This window comes from Populus alba, chromosome 6 (assembly GCF_005239225.2).
Source record: "Populus alba chromosome 6, ASM523922v2, whole genome shotgun sequence".
In the NCBI taxonomy this organism is placed as follows: Eukaryota; Viridiplantae; Streptophyta; class Magnoliopsida; order Malpighiales; family Salicaceae; genus Populus; species Populus alba.
Window position 1 is genome coordinate 24,357,619 of NC_133289.1, and position 18,817 is coordinate 24,376,435.

The 18,817-nt window shown below is 35.1% G+C and overlaps 3 protein-coding genes across 6 annotated transcripts in view; 2 read left to right on the plus strand and 1 right to left on the minus strand.

Moving 5' to 3' along the window:
• LOC118037647 (pentatricopeptide repeat-containing protein At5g10690) overlaps positions 1-5,169 on the plus strand; it is a 50,312-nt gene extending 45,143 nt beyond the window's left edge. Inside the window, exons 1-10 of one of the 4 annotated variants that reach the window (XM_073409682.1) lie at positions 301-685; positions 784-945; positions 1,060-1,128; positions 1,351-1,486; positions 3,241-3,473; positions 3,616-3,693; positions 4,085-4,153; positions 4,503-4,679; positions 4,814-4,895; positions 4,942-5,022. In XM_073409682.1, coding sequence (XP_073265783.1) covers positions 545-685; positions 784-945; positions 1,060-1,128; positions 1,351-1,486; positions 3,241-3,473; positions 3,616-3,693; positions 4,085-4,153; positions 4,503-4,679; positions 4,814-4,895; positions 4,942-4,949 — 1,155 coding nt within the window. In that variant the 5' untranslated portion in view covers positions 301-544 and the 3' untranslated portion in view covers positions 4,950-5,022. Of the gene's footprint in view, positions 1-300; positions 686-783; positions 946-1,059; positions 1,129-1,350; positions 1,487-3,240; positions 3,474-3,615; positions 3,694-4,084; positions 4,154-4,502; positions 4,680-4,813 lie in introns of those variants that run through there. The other 3 variants (XM_073409680.1, XM_073409679.1, XM_073409681.1) reach the window with 3 other exon arrangements.
• Positions 5,170-6,156: 987 nt separating this feature from the next.
• Positions 6,157-6,640, plus strand: LOC118037646 (uncharacterized). The gene is made up of 2 exons (XM_035043692.1): positions 6,157-6,506; positions 6,622-6,640. Exons 1-2 carry the CDS (start codon positions 6,157-6,159, stop codon positions 6,638-6,640), a joined length of 369 nt encoding a protein of 122 aa, XP_034899583.1.
• A 4,773-nt stretch (positions 6,641-11,413) lies between these two features.
• On the minus strand, positions 11,414-14,797 carry LOC118037640 (putative disease resistance protein RGA4). Its single transcript, XM_035043688.2, has one exon. The coding sequence runs from the start codon at positions 14,612-14,614 to the stop codon at positions 11,429-11,431; it is 3,186 nt and encodes a 1,061-aa protein (XP_034899579.1). The 5' UTR covers positions 14,615-14,797; the 3' UTR covers positions 11,414-11,428.
• Between the last annotated feature and the right edge of the window lie 4,020 nt (positions 14,798-18,817).

The following is an 18,817-nucleotide window of genomic DNA, read 5'->3' on the forward strand; positions in this document are numbered from 1 at the left end:
AAGTCAGAAAGTTGTGGGGTTGATGTTGTCTCTTATGGGACTCTGTTAAAGGTACTTGAATTTGAAATGGGGTGTTCTATTTTCGTAACTTTTGTTTTTGATTCATATTAGTTTGACTTTTACTTCAATTATTGTTCGATAGGGTTTGGGTATGGCTAGAAGAATTGATGAAGCATTTCAGATATTGGAATCAGTGGAAATGGGTACAGCAGTTGGAAGTCCAAAGTTGTCGGCTCCGATGATATTTGGTCTCTTAAATGCTCTAAATATCAGCAGGTTTGGTAAAATAAGAGAATGAAGTTATGACTTTGTTTTGTTTCCAGGTTCTTTAGTGGTAGCACTGGAAACTGTTAAGAGCTTTTCTTGATAAACTGAATAGATTGGATTGTGCTTGATTAGGATTACCATTTCATGATAAGACATCGAGCCCAAATTTGAAATATCTTGGACAAATTGCCTTTTCGTTGCTTGTATTAGTAAATTGTCTTTACTTATTGTGGTCTCACTACAAGCATGGGGTTTTTTTATTGATATTTTGAAAATCATGAGCTTATTTATATTGCTGCACTTGCACTGCTGTAGTGCAGGAGATATACGCCGAGCTAAGGGTCTTCTAGCCCGCTATGGTTATTTGCTTCATGAAAGCTGCAATCCTTCCATCTTGGTATATAACTTATTAATGAAGGTTGAGCACTGATCTGTACTTTTGGTTTCATGGCATTCCAATGAGCAAATATCTAGTATTTGTTATCATTTTAAACGTCTTTCTCTTTGACCTTTCAGGGATGTATAAGTGCTGGCTGTCCTCAAGATGCCTTGCCTGTGCATGATGAAATGTTGGAGTTAGGGTTAATCCCTGACAGGCTCACCTATAATACTCTGATATCTGCATGTGTGAAGGCTGGGAAATTGGATGCTGCTATGCAGTTCTTTGACAAAATGAAGGTCACAAGCATGCATTTGAAAGGCCAGTTTAGAGCCTCTGTATACAAGAAATTAGGTTGTTGCACAAGAAGTTACGTTAGTTTAGTTAATTATTAAACCCTTGATCTTTTTCAGGACAAAGCACAAAATTTTAGCCGTGACAAGCTTTATCCAGATGTTGTCACTTACACAACATTACTTCAGGTCAGTGAATTGTGCATGTATACTTTATTTTGTGATGAGGAGTTTGTGGAAATTTGAATTTGAGAATTTAGAATATTTACCAAAGTGTTCAAAAACCATTTAACAAAATGGCATGCTTATTTTACTGCTGAAGTGGCCTCTTGATCTTCTTGTGTGTGAGTCAGAGATTGCAGTTAAAAAAATTGTGTTTTAACTGTTGTATTGCTTTCCTTTCCTCTGCAGGGCTTTGGTGGTGCCAAGGATCTCCTGTCAGTTCTGAAGATTGTCTCTGAAATGAAATTGCATCGGAATTTAGTTATTGATCGAACTGCATTCACAGCAATGGTTGATGCAATGCTAAACTGTGGTTCCATGAATGGTATGCCACATTTGGATTTTTACTCAGGGTTCTGCAGTGCTGATCAATTTAGGTTATAAGCTGCATTGGAATTGAAATTTGAATTAATATCAGCATTTTGTAATATTTAAGCATTTAACCATATATGCATGCATGCATTCTTTTAAAAAAAGTGCTTTCTGTTTTTTTTCATGCTGAAATAGTACCATCTGATTCATTTTAATGGGTGAAGGCTACACAAAGTGTAGTTGAACTTCTACTTCTTTCACTTCTGACGCTAGCTGTCACACCCCTCTTCGAATTACTTTGGTAATGCATCTTAGTATCTTTGATTATATTCACTTTATAATAGTGCTTTAAGTTAGTTAAGTAAAACAACCTCTCTAATTGCTTCTTATTGTTACCTAATCAATTAAATTTACCAACCAGACATGTATTTATAAGCATACACAACCTGCTGTCCATTAAACAAACTTATATGACATCTTGTTGTCTTGTCTTGATCATTCACTTACATTTTACATCTTTGTACGTAGCTATCCTATTGATCAATTTTGCACTAAAAGAGTCCATGCATGATACGTTTACATGTGCATTTACATGTGTAATGACCCATACTCAAAAGCTAACCTATGAAAGATACAATAGCATCACTTAAGTTAAACTTCAAGCTAGGACTCCAAAGACTCTTCGGTTGGTAGCCTATCTCCTGAGCCCTCGTTCAATCTCATCTTGATTCTATGAAAATAATTTATCAACTACTAATGAGATGACCCAGTGAATGATTAAAGAAATAAGCATGGGAAACTTCATACGTTTTCAACATATATGCCTAACATCATATCGACATAATATTTGCACAAGTAAACATGTATGACAATTGAATGTCCACATCTCATATCCATATACTACTCAATGGTAGCATATGTTGCATTAGGTGGCCACAATTTCATGTAAAGCAAGCTTTCCTCATTTCACATATCATGTGCAATTATATCAACACAATATTTGGGCTAAAACATATCTTTCACTTTAAAAAACACATAATGCTTCAATCTTTCAAGGTCATACTCTTATTTAGCAATCATCATTTGAAGTTTCCATTGAAAACTAAGGTTATGCATATATATTCTGAAAATCCGGCAAGCCTTTAAAGAAATTCTTCATACATAAAAGCATCCAAAAACAATAGGATTTATGCATACTTATTAATTTAATGACTCACCATAAGCTTTAGTCCTTTTCCCCCTACTTTTTCCTTTACTTTCTTTTATAACCTCACAATCTATCTTTGGTTTTCTTTCTAACAATTCTAATGAATTTAAACCCCAATACCTTACAATTTGTTCTTGGAATACATGGTTTGGTAGTGTTAGTTTATAGGATGGTGTTTAGCTCTCTCTTAAGATCAAGAAATGGAAGAAAAGGAAGTAGTTGGTTGTGAAAAGTTTGAAGGAAAGCACATCTCTCTACCTTCCTTTTGACACCTGATAAACATGACATGCCAAAACTTGTCTTCCTTCGCCTACTTAATCATGCAAAATTTATCCTACTTCACCTGCTTAAGTTAGTAATTGCATTTTGAACCTTGTTTTCTTTAGTTCTTTGACTTTTGTCCCCTAATTTTCTCTAATCTTGCATTATTCTAAAGAAATCACCAATTATAGTCAATGCAAATTGGTGTTACACCAGCAATGGTTCTAAATTATTCTTTATATATAAACAGAGCAAAAGTCTTATAAGCACTCATGAGATATTTGCTGTGATACATCTAGGTGCTCTCTGTGTATTTGGAGAAATAATAAAACGTGCTGGTGTGAACCCAAAGCTTCGACCAAAGCCTCACCTCTATCTTTCCCTTATGCGTGCTTTTGCCAGTCAAGGAGATTACAATATGGTAAAAAATCTGCACAAGCGATTGTGGCCAGATTCATCTGGAGCCATCTCTCTAGCTCTTCAAGAAGAAGCAGATCATCTTCTCATGGAGGCAGCTTTAAATGATGGCCAGGTACTACAAACAACTGTGCTATTGCAAATAGTACTTAAATGATAAAGCTACTCTTGTTTCCAAATAGTACTACTCTCTGTGATTAGGATGTGATTGGGAAATTACTGAACATTACAATGTTTGTGTGTTATCCTTTTGTCAGGTTAATGTGGCTCTGGAAAATCTCACAAATGTTGTACTAAAATGGAAACGGGTACCATGGACAAGTCGAGGAGGCATGGTATGTAATTGCAATTTACTTTTCATGACTAAATGAAATGAAATGAAGAGTGACTATGATTTAGGCTTCATATCTAGTAATCTGTTTAACTGGATGCTCTGTATTATGCAATGTTGGAATCAGCTGAAATGTTATTTCTTACTGCTTGTCAACTGGCTCAGAGCATTACAAGTGTTTGGTGGATACGTTGACTTTTTGGGAAACCAGTGTTAAGAACATCTTTCAGACATTTCTTGATGGAACCTAAATTTCCATGACTTATTTAGTGCTTTGTCAACTGAGCCTAGAATTTTGTATTTTGAAATTATGCAATGTTACATGTGACTTTTTAAGTAATGGCTGTTATTTCTTACTAAAGTTGTTCAACCCTCAATTTACCTTTGAAATGTAGGTTGCTATGCGCATAGAGGCCTTGTTGGGATTCACCAATTCCATATTCAGTCCTTATCTGCTTCCTCAGGTATGTGAGTTTATTTATCAGCATTCATGTTCTTGAAGCATATATGGATCTCCTATTGACTGATAATGAAAAAAACACAAGATGGATAAATGTTGAGACTGGATCCACCACGAGTGATTCTTTTACATGAATGGCTCTTGCCAAGAACGCGACCCAATTAAATACCCTTAGTTAGCAAATATCTGGTCCTTGTTGGACTCTTTAGTAAACTCGTTTGTGGATGATAGATGCCAGTATGCGACTAAGAGTTTCCCAACTGTGATAACTTAAGGTCATGTTTGACGATCTACAAGCTACAGATCACCACGTTAACCTCTCTTACAATCTTGAGTTCAACCTCTCTGTTCAGGTATCACCAAGTGAACCAATCGAGAGCATCATGATGCCACTAAAAGCAGCTAAGCCTTTACTTGGTACCCTCCACTTGAAGAAAGTGGTTATGCGCTTCTTTTGGGATCAAGTTGTGCCTATTGTAGATGACTGGGGCAGCTGTGTGGGACTATTGCATCGTGAAGACTGCACCGAGGTACTTTCCCGTTCTTCCTTCTCAGTGACTTCAGATTATAACTTTGTTGACTCACCAAGTTAAATTCCACCATTATCAAGTCTCAATTGATGCTTATTTGGATGCATGATGATGATGTTTTAAATATTTTGCAGTTGAATGCCCCCCTGATGACAATGATGAGAAGCCCTCCACCTTGTGTTACAACCACGACGTCTATCAGCCATGTGGTTGATCTAATTTTAGAAAAGATGTATAGAATGGTTGTTGTTGTAAAATATAGTAATTTAAACAGTTCTACTAACAGCTCAGGTTCTAAAACTGTTGGAGTTTTTACAGCTGAACAATTATTTAAACTTGTTGTGCCTGTACAACGGCCATTGGAGCAAGAAAGAACTCTTGGTAGAAGATGGTGTGAGAATTTTGATGCATAATTGTATTTGTTACTCGACTGAATTCCTGTGCATTATCCTATTAAAGAAGAGTCTTCTCATTTTCTTTGATTAAAGAAGTCTCGGATTTCTAATTATTGGAGGGTATAATTCAGCCTCTTTCTATCCAATACTTCCACCACCACCACCTACATTTCATCACATTTGACACCAGAACCACATTGCCCTCCACCAACACCATCATTATACTCGTCATGAACACTACTACCTTATAATATATTAATATTAATTATTTATTTAGTAATTGATTGTTGTCTGAATAAGGGAAGGAATTTTGCACTGAATGGGTTCGGGTAGTTTGCTTGCAAGGTAATTTGTTCAGTCCTTTTCTTTTACTTGGTGGGTTAGAATTTCTTTCCAATTCTAAAAGTTTTGAAAAATTTTAAAATATAAAAAGAATAATTTATTTTAATATATTTTCGAGTAAAAAAATATTTTAATTTATTAAAATATCAGCTTTTATATTTTATTTTTTCTTGAAAAGGTATATTATATTTCATACAAGAAGTTAGGTCTGTTTCTTTAAACCAGAAAAAAAATATTTGGTTTAATAGGTTATGGATGAATTTATAAATTATTGAATTAAATTACTTAAATTCATTTAATTAAAAATAATATTATTTTATTTTTAATTAAACAAATTAATTGAGTTAATATTTTGTATAATTTAACTAAAATTCATTCAAGTTGGGTGAACGGGTTTAGCCGGGTTTAACCACCATAATCACAAGTGTCCTGAAACTTAGTTAGCAAGAATAAGATAACAGATGTTATAAGAAGATACAAAAAAATAGAAACAATTATATAATTAAGTGGCAAATCTAGGTCAAACGATGCAAATAGTGCATCTGTGATTTATCAAGTCTAACCCCCCTGTCACCCACCAAGACATGAAATTCCTCACGGTGGTAGCAGCAAAGTATACTGACAGACACGCTTCCTTGTAATAACCGTGTATCTTACGTCACAATCTTCTTCTTGTCCTAACCCTCCTATAAATTCCTTCACTCATAAGCTCTAAGCTACAAAAGAAATCAGAACTCAAAATGGGGAAGCAGAGGTGGTCAGCTTTCGGCCCTTTGAAGAGGGCAGTCAAGAAAATAAACTTTCTACTGAGCTTCAATTTCAGAAAGTGGCGATTGGCTTCAATTCTTAGCATTGCGTCCTCTTCTTCCTCTAGAAGGACAAGGAGGTTGAGCAATAATGAGAGAATTGGATTGCATGGGGCAATTGAAGATGTTGAATCAGATCATCAAAAGTACAAGCCAGTTCGAACATTTGAAAGGGTTAGAAGTTATGGCTCGTCAGATGAAGATATTGATAAGAGGGCTGAGATTTTTATTAATAATTTTCGACAGCAACTGTTAATCGAAAGGCAGGTTTCTTTGCAGCTGAGGTATTACAGAGGGAATAGTTTTGGAAGGGATTACTGAAGAGAATGCCAATCTATTAATAAATTTTTGTTGTGAGAAAATGATGTTAATTTCTTGTTTCCATTTGTTGGGATGCAGGAGAAAACTTGAATTGTAGTTCTTTCAATGATATGAGATTCAAGTGGTGGTTTTTTGTAATTAATTATTATTATAATTTATATCCTTAAATAATTATTTTAACTCAAAAGATTAAGCCTATAATTTATATCTAATATACGATTTATTATATCATTTTTTATCGCACCCTGGAACTCGAAATTTGCATGAATGTAACACTATCTTGTTCTTAGTGTTTAATTTTTATTAATTTAAACTAGATTCAAATTCAATTCTGATATCATATAATTTATATATATATCCTTTAGTTTGATTCTGGAACTGAGTTTTTTCTTATCTAATCATGAGTATCAAAGTTTTTCCTTTCTGTTACCAGAATCGATGTGCATGTGTAAGTCCTTTTTTGTTTACATAATGGAAAGGAAAAAATAAAACAGATTAAAGGGTTTTGTGTATCCTCTAGCAGCAATGCTTTTCAAAGACAACAATATCCAGAACCTGCAAGGAAACCTAGCAAACACATTGATTAGCAACCTGAAATTGAAGCTTTAATTAATCAGCTAGGTTCCTTCAGAACCAGATTCATAGCCTATGACAGTCTCCAATGCCCCAACCAGTGCCTTCACCCTCTTGTTTCCCTCCTCGCTAGAAGTGAATGAAAGATGATTTGGATTTTAACTTGATTCGACAAAACTGAAGGTTCAATTTCAAGTAGGGCCATTCAAGTGATTGCAATCCTTCAGAATCATAGCACGTTTGAAGTGGATGTCTCGTGTCCAATTCATCCATTCCACTGGGTAGGACATGTTGGGGTTTCCCAGAATTAAAGCACACAGCAAAAACAAAATTTAACGTGCTTCGGCAATTTATTTACATCCACATATGGCTGTTGTTTTCATTAACAAAGTGAAAACATACACATTACAATGAGGAGGAGAAATAAACACTTCTCAACTCAACTCACTCACACTCACAGAACTCTCTTTATCTGTTTCTTCTTGTGTCCAGCTCTCATAAGCACCCTTTATATATAGCTGAGATGGGAGACAAACCTCCCCATTTCAGTCAATCGTGGCTACCCCCCTTGCCTCCGTTTTCTACATTAGATTATCTAATTGCAAACACTCAACTCAACTCGCTCACACTCACAGAACAAAAAATATGCACAGAACGCCTATCTGCCGTCAACTGTAGACATGTTATTTGAGGCACAAGATTTATCAGCTCTAAGATCAATACCTGCGATTTGGAGTTCGTCTGAGGGAAAGTATGCAATCTATAAAGTGTCAAGAAATCTCATCAGAATGCTTTTTAAAATCCTGTAAAACAGCATAAAACTCAAAGTATCATAAGAAGCAACAAATTTGTTTCTGACACAAGGAACTCGCACACCAAAGTGCATGGCAAGCAATCAAATTCACAACTTGACACAACTGGACAACGGGGAAGCCCTTCTCGACATTAAGGATGTTTTCCATGCGAAACCCGGTTCAGGTTCCAAGTCATGGTTGACAACTATTTAAAATGCGATCCTATCTGAAGAGCAGTGGCAATTGTGATGATAAATCCTGTTGCTTTTAGGCTAGCCGAAAATCAAGCTTAACTAAAGATATTGAATATTGTTGCATTTTCCCCTTGATCTATAGGGTAATCTATTATTATATGAACTCTTCTTGTTGCAGCAATCATCGATTTTTGCATGATTGGACCCCAGAGAAGTCAATCTTCAAGTTTCTTTATATATTATGCTTACCTGAGCTGGTTGGTTTCTTTATAATCAAAGATACTAGGGTAGCACTTCTACTGAGTCCTGCCCTCCTAATAAAGGGAAAGGAAACAATAGAAAGAATGAAATTTCAAGGAGAAAGAAGCTGCTTGGGGTCGAGAGATTTAAATGTACAACTCATATGCTTGAAGACTGTTCCAGACGGTAATGTACCAAATATTCAGCTCATCAACAGTAAATTGCTTGGACAACTGAGGAAAAGGAAGCTAGAATGTTACGCCAAACACAAACGGCGACAAGGAAATTGAAAAGAACTTCACTTGAAGCAGTCCTATACTAGGTCTGATGTGGATGTCTGATCCATTTGACCCATTAATTTCGCACAGGAGTGTTCATTGATGATTCTACCATTTGGGGTTGCTAATTATAGAGTCTGGCCCTGTTATCAATCTGCTTGCTGTTCACATTTTTGTTAGCTAATTTTGTTCATTTATATTTTTATATTGTTAGACTTGAGTGGTTACAGGTCTGATGCCCAAAGAACTTCTGTATGCTTTAGTCTGTTAACAGAAGAAATTGCCGTGACATTCTTTTGGTTATCTACTCAACTTGGCATCAAATAAACATTTTAGTTTTATGTTTGCAATGGTCAATGAGGCCCTGTGCTCTGTTGGAGGGCTGTTAAAGAGGAGTGACACTGAAATGTCTGGCAAAGGGGGGCTTAGTTTTGGTCATTCAATGGATAAAATTGGGAAATTCCCAGTCAAATTTCTTTGGTTGTCCATCAGCAAACAAGAGGAAGGTGAGAATATCATATCTGAGAAATGAGAATTACTCGATCTTGAGGAAAATATGATGGTGAATATAATTGAAACACTGAATATTCAGTCCTAATTCCTACAAGATGTTCTGTTGAGACACAAACAAAAAGAAAAATAATAATTTCCAACTGCTTTCACCATGTAACGAGTTGCAAAAGGCCAGTTAAAGCCCTGGAGACATCCCTTGAGACCGTAGACATCATGGTCAAGCTTGGTTGGATTGAAATTCATCAAAACGGTCGAGCATCTCAAACCTTCATCTTCAAGGGATCTGGCAGACTCCCTGCAAGATACAAAAGAGAACATAAATACAAGAGACATTAGGAGCAAACATAAACTTGGTACAATTCACACCTTGTAGGGTAATACTCCTGCTCAACATGAAACTTGAAAGAGAGGGAAAGTGCAAGAGGTCAAGGGTAAAGTTTGACGCAACCAGCAAGCTTGAGCATTGTTGGAATCAGTCAAGGACCAATTGATTGGAGAACTGGGGAAAGAAAACAAGAAGTTATGCCAAACAAATACAAGTAGAAGATATGAAAAACTTTAAGTTGATTTAGTCTAATACCTAACTTGATGTGGATGTTTGGTGTCTGGTTGATCAATACCACACCAGAGTGCACAGATGATTCTACCATCTGAGACTGAATCAAACTTTTACTCTGCAGCTTCAACCAGAGAAAATACACATGATCAACAAACAGGGAAACACAACATATGCACATAATGGTTATCGGTCATCAACTTCAGACATCTTATCATTATTTCAAGATTTACAAGCTGTAAGATCAATACCTGCAATTTGGTTTTGCAAATGAAATGTATATGCAACGTATGGAGTGTAAACAGATTTCTATCAAGTTTGTCACAAGCCTGCAAAGCCCTGTAAATACAAGTATCATATGAAGAACTTTTGCAAATTTGAATAAGATCAACATTTATTATTTAAGCATAAAATTTAGTTTCTGTACACATGTTCATTCAGTAAACCCCATTAAGCAAAAGCATAAAGGCATTAAAAGATAACTTATGTACTAAACCTGATCCAGCCTGTTCCATCCTCTATAATGAAATCATCATTGAATACCTTTTCAACTTTATCAAACCCCAGTCCAATCATTGTATCTACACCAAAAAGATGTCCAAAAAGGGCAAAAAAGAAAGGTTAAACAGAAGCTGCATTTGCCTCAACAGAAACCAAAGAAGTAGGAAAATTTTGTTTTAGAGGAGTAGAACCTGATTCATCTACAACAAGAATTTAAGATTAATTATATCAGCAACTCTCCAAACAGTTTTTTCATCTTCAGAATTTGAAGCTCGGCTTACGGCTTCAATGTTACCGGAATTGCACCCTGTGAATATATAACTAATATCTATAGCGGCATCCAATATCCTCAGACCAATTTCCTGCTACCAAGATTCAATTCTAAAAGTTCAGTAAAAAATGGACACCACTAGAAAGGTCAATGACAACTTGACAGAAGCATGTGAAAACAGAAAATCACTTGCCTATTATAACCCAATATATTTTTATATTATGAAATCAAACTCAATTCAAAGAGAGAAAATACTTGGGAAATTGGATACTCTTAATGCATATAAAACTCACATGCTTCGAAACTAAATTGCTCATAGAAATTGGAAAGAAAACTAGAAAGTCAAATGCATGCAGAATCAATTTGTTGAAAAAAAAGGATAGATTAGGTGATTGGAGAAGGCTTTATTTTGTTTAGGTAGGGAAGAGAGATGGGGTAATCTGTCGTTTTATTGAGGGCTGAACCCCTTTCTATGTAAGAGCTTTATTTAAAAAAAAAAACTATTTTTATTTAAAAATATTTTAAATTAATATTTTTTATTTTTAAAAATTTATTTTTAATATTAATATTTAAACAAAAAAAAACAAATGGAACTTTAATTAATTAAAAAATGTTACCAATATTTATAGAAAAAATATAATAATTTTATCAGGTGAGATTTGTGTATAATAAAATAAATAAATAAATATAGAGAAAGAGCAGGGATTAATAATAATAATAATAATAATAATAATAAGAGAAATTAAATGAAGGAAGCTGTTAAAAACGTTTATGTTTAAGAATAGTAGCCTCACGGTGAAAATGCTCTAACCATCATACACGTAATAAAGAGAGAGAGAGTATGGAATAATAAAAATAAAAGAAAATAAATAAAGGAAGGAAAGGAGAGGTTAAATACCTTTCATACACGTGTAAGTGTTTTTATGTTCGGTGAAAATACTCCTTACCCTTTGTATCTCAATCCTTCACCCTTTACATAGCGACCCTCTTCTGTAGCCATCAATTACAATATATGGAATGTGTTTAATGTTAGGCCACTCCTCCTCCCTCTTCTTTCCCCATCTAGTTGTTCTTCCACTGCAGCCAATGATTATTAATTCTTGCAAAGAGGGAAGGTAGGGTATCGTCCCTTGAGATTCAGATTCAGATAGCGACTTCAATTCTTGGCAAAAAGTGAATTCTAATTTTTGAAGAGAATGCATCCCCTGATCAGGCAGTGGCAAAGACTTCAATCTTGAGCATGCCATTATCGATAGCCATTGAAGAGAAGAGAGATTTTGCAGCCCTACTTCCGGAAGAGATTCCATGTCATCAATTGAATGCATATATAGACTCTTCAATTTGGAGAGAGGACGGAAAAATGAAGAAGAAGAGACTGGTGATGTCATCTTCATTGTCTGCTGTAATGGCATTGAACTAGTGCCATCCAAATAAAGATCTTCATCGAGAGTTGGAAACAACGGCATTGAAGTCAGATTTGGACACACGCCAATACTCAAGGAAGAAAGACGTGGAAAAGAGAGCATTATCAACCCTTCTTCTATTGTTGACTCATCACTATCATCATTCATCTCATCTCTACTCCATCTCTTCCACCATCCCTTCAGTCTAAAACAACTCTCGATATAAAGTCTCTTTAAGGATGGGAAAAACATCGGCACTCCTTTTCCTCCAACCCCCTCACTATCTATGTACTCCAAATCATCCAATCCCATAATACTTAATTCTTCAAGATAAGGGATTCCGTGTAAGGGAGGGATATGCTTAAGTCTTCTACACCATTCTAGACGAATCCTTACAAGATTTGAGAGATCTGAAACCCAACTAGGAAACCTCATACCTCCATAGCCTTCAATTCTCAACTCTTGAAGACTCGAGTTTGGCTGGAGGCTTTGCAACATTTTATCATACAAATCAATATCTGAATCACTATCCAGCTCTCGGTCCCACCGTACGGTCAACGACTGAAGATATTCTTTATCGATCAATTTCGCTCCTTTAAATTCTGATATACAAGAACCACCCTCATATCCCTTTACTCTTATTTCTAGCCTCCCTCTCAATTCATTTAACCTACTCAACTCATCCAGTCCACCTATCATCTCAGATTTAGTACTTTTTTTTGCAACCACAAAACATGTCAACGTCTGTAGACTAGTTAATTTCTCAATCCCACGAGGCATATACTCTAACTTTTTACATAAATCACCATCACGATAGCAACCAACATCAAGATGCCTCAGATTGATCAGCTTATCAATACCTCTTGGTAGTTCCTTAAGGTTACTACAATCATTGAGCTTGAGCACTTGCAAATTTACCAGACTGGTGACAGAATTAGGAAGTGCCTCCATCTTATTATTTGAAAGATCAAGATATTTAAGGTGCTTGAGCTTTTCAATGAGAGGTGACACTTCCTTCATTCCCAAATGACTCGAAACAAGCACACGTAAAAGCCTAAAGTCTCGACAAATAGACTCCCATGACCCCTCATCCCATTTGCCACCTTTCAATAATACAAGTGTTCTTAGACGCTGTGCACTAGGCAAAGACAAATCTAATTCCGTGTCAAATGACACGTGCCGAGTCAATTCACTAATCCTATTTCCTAGACGCTCCACCTTGATGCTCTGAAAACCAGCGACACGGGTTGCAAGATCATGCATAAAATCATGCATTTTACAACTTGCTATGTTACCTAAATCATCCTTTTCCACTTCGTGAAAGAAGGACCTCCACAATAAATTCTCAAAGCACCTAAGACCAACAATTTCTAAGCACTCACCCAAATATGAATAGCTAACAAACCCTAGTACAATCCAAAGTCGAATCAATGATTTTACATCTATCTTATGACCTTTCGGGAATAAGCTACAGTATGCAAAGCAATGCTTCATATATGATGGAAGAGGATTGTAGCTTAACTTAAGGGTATCTATGATGTTATCATCTTTGACCCTATGTGGAAGTTCTTGTTTGATAAAGGACAACCACTGGGCTCTATCTTTCATAGACATTAACCTCGCAATTGCCTTTATGACCAAAGGAACTCCCTGACACCTCTCTACAATCTCTTTTTTAATTTTTTCGTCTATGTAATTTGACTCTTGACCTGTACCAAAAGCCTTGTTTGAGAAAAGAGACCACGAGTCCTTTTCAGAAAGGCCTTTTAACGCAAGTGGTATTTTGCTTGTTAAATTTGCAATTGTATCAGAACGTGTAGTTATTATCATCTTGTTTCCTCTAGCAGCCTCATGTGGTAAGGACTGCTTCAAACTATCCCACTTCTCACCATCTCGACCATCCTTATTATCCCACACATCATCTAATACAAGCAGGTATTTTCTATTTTCTATTTTTTTCTTAAGTTCATTTTTCAGACTCTCTAACTGATCAGAAACTTGACTAATACCTGCAGCCTCTGATACATCTTTGAGTATCTTTTTGACATCAAAACCACCCGAGACACTGACCCAGAGTTTCAGACCAAAATGCAAATTAACTTGTTCATCATTGAAAATACTCTGAGCAAATGTGGTCTTTCCCAACCCGCCCATTCCAACTATTGAGATGACAGAAACACTCTCAATCTCATCGTTGGGATTCAACAGAAAGCTCATAACTTTCTTTTTTTCATCTTCTCTCCCGAAAAATATCTCAGGTTCAGAAGAGGTAGTTGCCTCTCTAATCATAGTCAAAGAAGCTTTCTCCTCATAACGAACCTCAAAGTGAAATTTTTCACTCTCAGAAACAATTTCATCTAGCCTCTGCCTAAGTTCCTTAACTTTATGACCCATCTGCCAACCATACACAAGTTGGTTTGACCCTGAGAAGAATGTACGTACCTCCCTCGGTATTTTATTTCGGGACATCAATCTTTTTCGCTGCACTTCTGTTGAGAAATCATCCAGCAAATCTTCAGCATCATAGACCGCTTCTTGCAGCTTCCCGAGCCAGTCTTCAAGTTGAGCGGGTGGTTTCTGCACCTGCTCCTCAGCATCCTGGAGGACACCCTTAATTCTGGTAACCGTGCTCATGAGCATGCTTAGCTGATCTTTGACACCCCACCACAGTGCAATCTCCTGGGTACCTAGTGGACCCAATTTCTTTACTATTTCCTCCGCAATATTGAAGAGTACACATTCAGCCATTTTTTTGTTCTCGGTGACTTGAAAGGGTGTGTGTGTGAAAGAACAAACAGGGAAAGAAAAGAAAAATGAAACGAATGGTGTTTGATTTTGTTGGTTTGAGAGTGATTGAGGTTTGGATTGAATGCTAAAAGGCTTGCGTTGTTGTGAAGATCAAAAGTAAAATCATGTTTTTATAATAGAGAAACAGATTCCAAAATTTCCCAAACACTCAAGATATTAGAGATTCTTCTACATGTACTGTCATGATCTCTGAATCCCTTAACTCGTCTGCACTCAACTAGTAGTTCCTTGCTTTGGTTAGAAAACCATTCAAAGCATAATCTTTGTTCCTTTACATTTTTCAAAAAGCTTGAGTCACGGTGAAGCAATGAAGGATACCTTCCCTTTATCAGAGGATGCTTTATTTTCTTTCACCAAAATCAGTCATGGGGTAGGCCATTGATTGTGAATATGGACCAACACTCAAGCTAATGCGGATGCTTTCCTTTTTTTATTTCGAAGTTAATTAGAGCAAATTCCAAACTCTGCAAACACTCAAGCTATCAAGGACCTTACGTTGTCTCTCTTGATCTCCAAATCGGTCCATTTGATATGCCCTCAACCGATAGTTCCTTGCTTTGATTTTAAGAAAACCAATCGATATCACACTCAGGAATCTTTGCTGTTTTGGAGTTCTAGCCGCCACTGTATTTCTTTATAGGAAAATTCATCGATATATACAATGATCTAATAGCTAGAAATTCCTGGCTGTAGACAAAAGAAAAGGATATCAATATAGGAAATTCTTGATGACAGTCCATAAAGGGGGAGGTAAATTAAGTTGAGAGAGAGATAACTTAATCTTCTCGATCGTAAGTTTCAGCTAATGGAAATTTAAGCAAGCAAGAGCCATTCTCAAAGTTTAGCAAATTAAGTTGACTGTAATTGAATGGTCTAGCTAGCTAGGATAACTAAAGAAAGTGTGTGAAAAAAGTTTGATGATGCTAAAAAATTGATTAGAAAACTTTATCTAATTAATTTACTTATAATCTCCTCGATTCCTCTTAGTTTTAAAAGGCATCGAACTTATTTTCTTGAATTGAAAGGATATTTATTTTACTTCGATGATCAACAGATTTATAGGAATGAATATTTAGACCTTTGAACTAAGTTAACGATATATCAATTTATTATTTTTATTTTTAGAATTTTGTTTCTTTAAATTTTTAATAAAATTTATTTATATATATATTATAGGAAGATTAAATGAAATTTTCCTTAGGTTTAACCTAGTTTTCACAATCATACTATGAATTTATTTTGTTTGTGATAGCAAAGCCAGAATTATATTTTAGAGGTTCCGATGACCGACCAATTTGCAGAATGTTGATGTTAAGGTTCAAGATGAGGATCAGGCTTTGATTTTATTATGTTTATCACCTTCATCTTATGATCACTTTGTTTATACCTTGTTATATGGAAGGGATGGTCTTAATTCAGAAGATGACAAAGCTTTCTTAAACTCCAAGGAGTTGAAAAAATGAGTGTTAGAGAGTCATAATGATGATCATGCATAGAGCTTGATTGCGAGAGGTAGAAACAACTAATAAAGGTTCAAGTAGTCAAGGTAGGTTTAAATAAAAATTGAAGTCTAGAAAAACTAAATGCTTTGAGTGTCACAAAGTAGGGCACTTTAAGAAGAACTATCATAAGCAAGAAGATAAGGGGGGGAAAAAGATGAAACCTTTGATGCTACAAATGTTGCTTGTTAGGGGGAATTTTTTATGGTGCTGAAAGTCTTCTGGTTGTGTCTATTGGTAACTCAATTGATGAGTGAATTCTTGATTCGGCTTGCACATTTGATATTTATCCTAATAAAAGCTATTTTAACATTTATCAGAAGACAACAAATGACTTTCTATTATTAGTGTGGGTACAATTTGAATTAGGATGTATGGTGACATTGTTAAGACACTAGAAGTTCGGCATGTTTCAAAGATGAAGAAGAATCTAATTTATTTGATTCTTCTTGATTTCCAAGGTTACAAATATTTTGCTAAATATTGAGTTATAAAGGTTTTTAAGGATGTTCTTATCATGATGAAAGAAAAGTTGGTTAATGGCCTATACTATTTTCAAGGTTCAACAATTATTAATTCAACAAGTGTATTATCTATGATGGATTATGATAGTGCTTCTACTTAATTATAACACATGCGCCTAAGACATATGAGTGAGAGGGGGGTAATAGAGTTAAGCAATTAAGATTTGTTGTGTGGTCAAAAAATAGGTAAATTTGATTTCTATAAGCATTGTGTTTATGGAAAACATTGCATGGTGAAATTTAATACTATTATTCATCATACCAGGGTACTATGTATCATATTCATTCTAACAGTTGGAGTACTTCTTCTATTATGTCAAAATATGGAGCACAATATATACTAGCATTTATTAATGACTACTCTAGGAAGGTTTGGTGTATTTTTTAAAGAGAAAGGATGATGTGTTCACCGCCTTTAAATAGTGGAAAGTCTTGATTGAGAAATAGACTAGTAAGAAGATTAGACGTTTAAGAATTGATGATGGTTTGTGTAATGTTTTGAGTTAAGGGGATTGGAAAATACAATAAAGCCCTTGAAGGCTTAAAGTGTGGGTATAAATGAATGAGGGGTAGTGTGGTAATTAGATAAACATAATAAATATAAATAGAAAGTCAAAAAAAAAAGGAAAGAGTGATCTGAATTTAGAGAGCAGAACCGTGAGAGAGAAGGGAGGAAGAAGAAGAAGAAGAGAAAAGAGGGGAAAGTAAGGGAAAAAGGAAAGGAGTTTGAGGAAATAAGTTTAAAGGTAAGATTTAGGTTATTAAATGTATAAATATGTGTTATTGAAGTTAAATTTTGGTTTTGATGAATGTTAGGGTTTTGAGAATTTGTGTTTTGGTTTAAATTGATGAATTAAATTGAATGATAGACGTTGATTATTGTGGATATTTGATTATTTGAATGATTTTGAGAGATTGAATTGAAAGATTATGAGTTTTAGTTGTGATTTTGTTTGAATGGTGAAATTGTGTTAGAAATTTTGGAGAGAACAGTGGGGTTTCTGTTAAAATTCTGGATTGGAGGTTGAAGATGACGAAAATTCAATTTGGTCCCTCAATTTATGAAAATTACAGTTTAGTCCCTGAACTTTGGAAAATTACAAATTGGTCCCTGGAGCATATTCCGAGATTCTGAACAGAATAACATATGAATTATGGGCAGAATTACTGTATAGATAAGAGAATTTAACACTTTCAATTTGGTCCTCTAATTTGACAAAAATTACAATTTGACCCTAAAAATTTGGTAAAATTCCAGAATGGTCCCTGGAGCATGATGATATATCCTGGACAGAATTGAGGATTAATTATTGTCATAATTTCAGTATATTCATGGATTTATGACAAATTTTAGTCTGGTCCTCCATTTGATAAAAGTTACAATTTGGCCCTAAAAATATGATAAATTCCAGATTAGTCCCTAGCTGTAATATTAGCTTTTTCATATTAGTTTGATGAATAATTAAGGGTTATTTATTGAATTATTACCAATTTTATTAGTTGTTTTATTATGGATTAGATTTCGGGAAAACCGTTAGATTTTGGGTTTTTGAGAAAATTGACTAGTTAGTTCAAAGGCATATAGGGTTACGGTATACACCCTTAGTTAAGTTTATTAAATAGGTTAAATGTTCTTTCAAGTCATTTTTGAATATGTCTCATTTGTATTCAGATAATCCTGATATTCTACCGGCAGGACGTTAGTAGGATTTCCTTCGGTTTCAGCTTGTGAGTGTTGTTTGCTTTTGAGTCAGGTGAGTGGATAATTTTCCATATGCATGAGAAATATTATAAATATTTGATTTGTTAATATGAATTGGATCATGCTTCTTGATAATATATATGCTGATTATTATCCTTGTTATGATAAAGCATGATTAATTATTGAATCTGAATTCTTGATATAAACCAGTATATATTTTGAATTGACTTCTGAATTGATAGCTTCTCATTTGATTGATGTCATGAGTTGAGCTTTGAGATATGAATATGTTTGATTATTATTATGAACCTATGGTATGTCAGTCGGAATACCCATACTAACATGGTAGTGTTAGTCTTTGTGCACATCGTATCTGAACCCTAGTTGGTCGAGTCACCAACCTGTGTGGACTGATCAT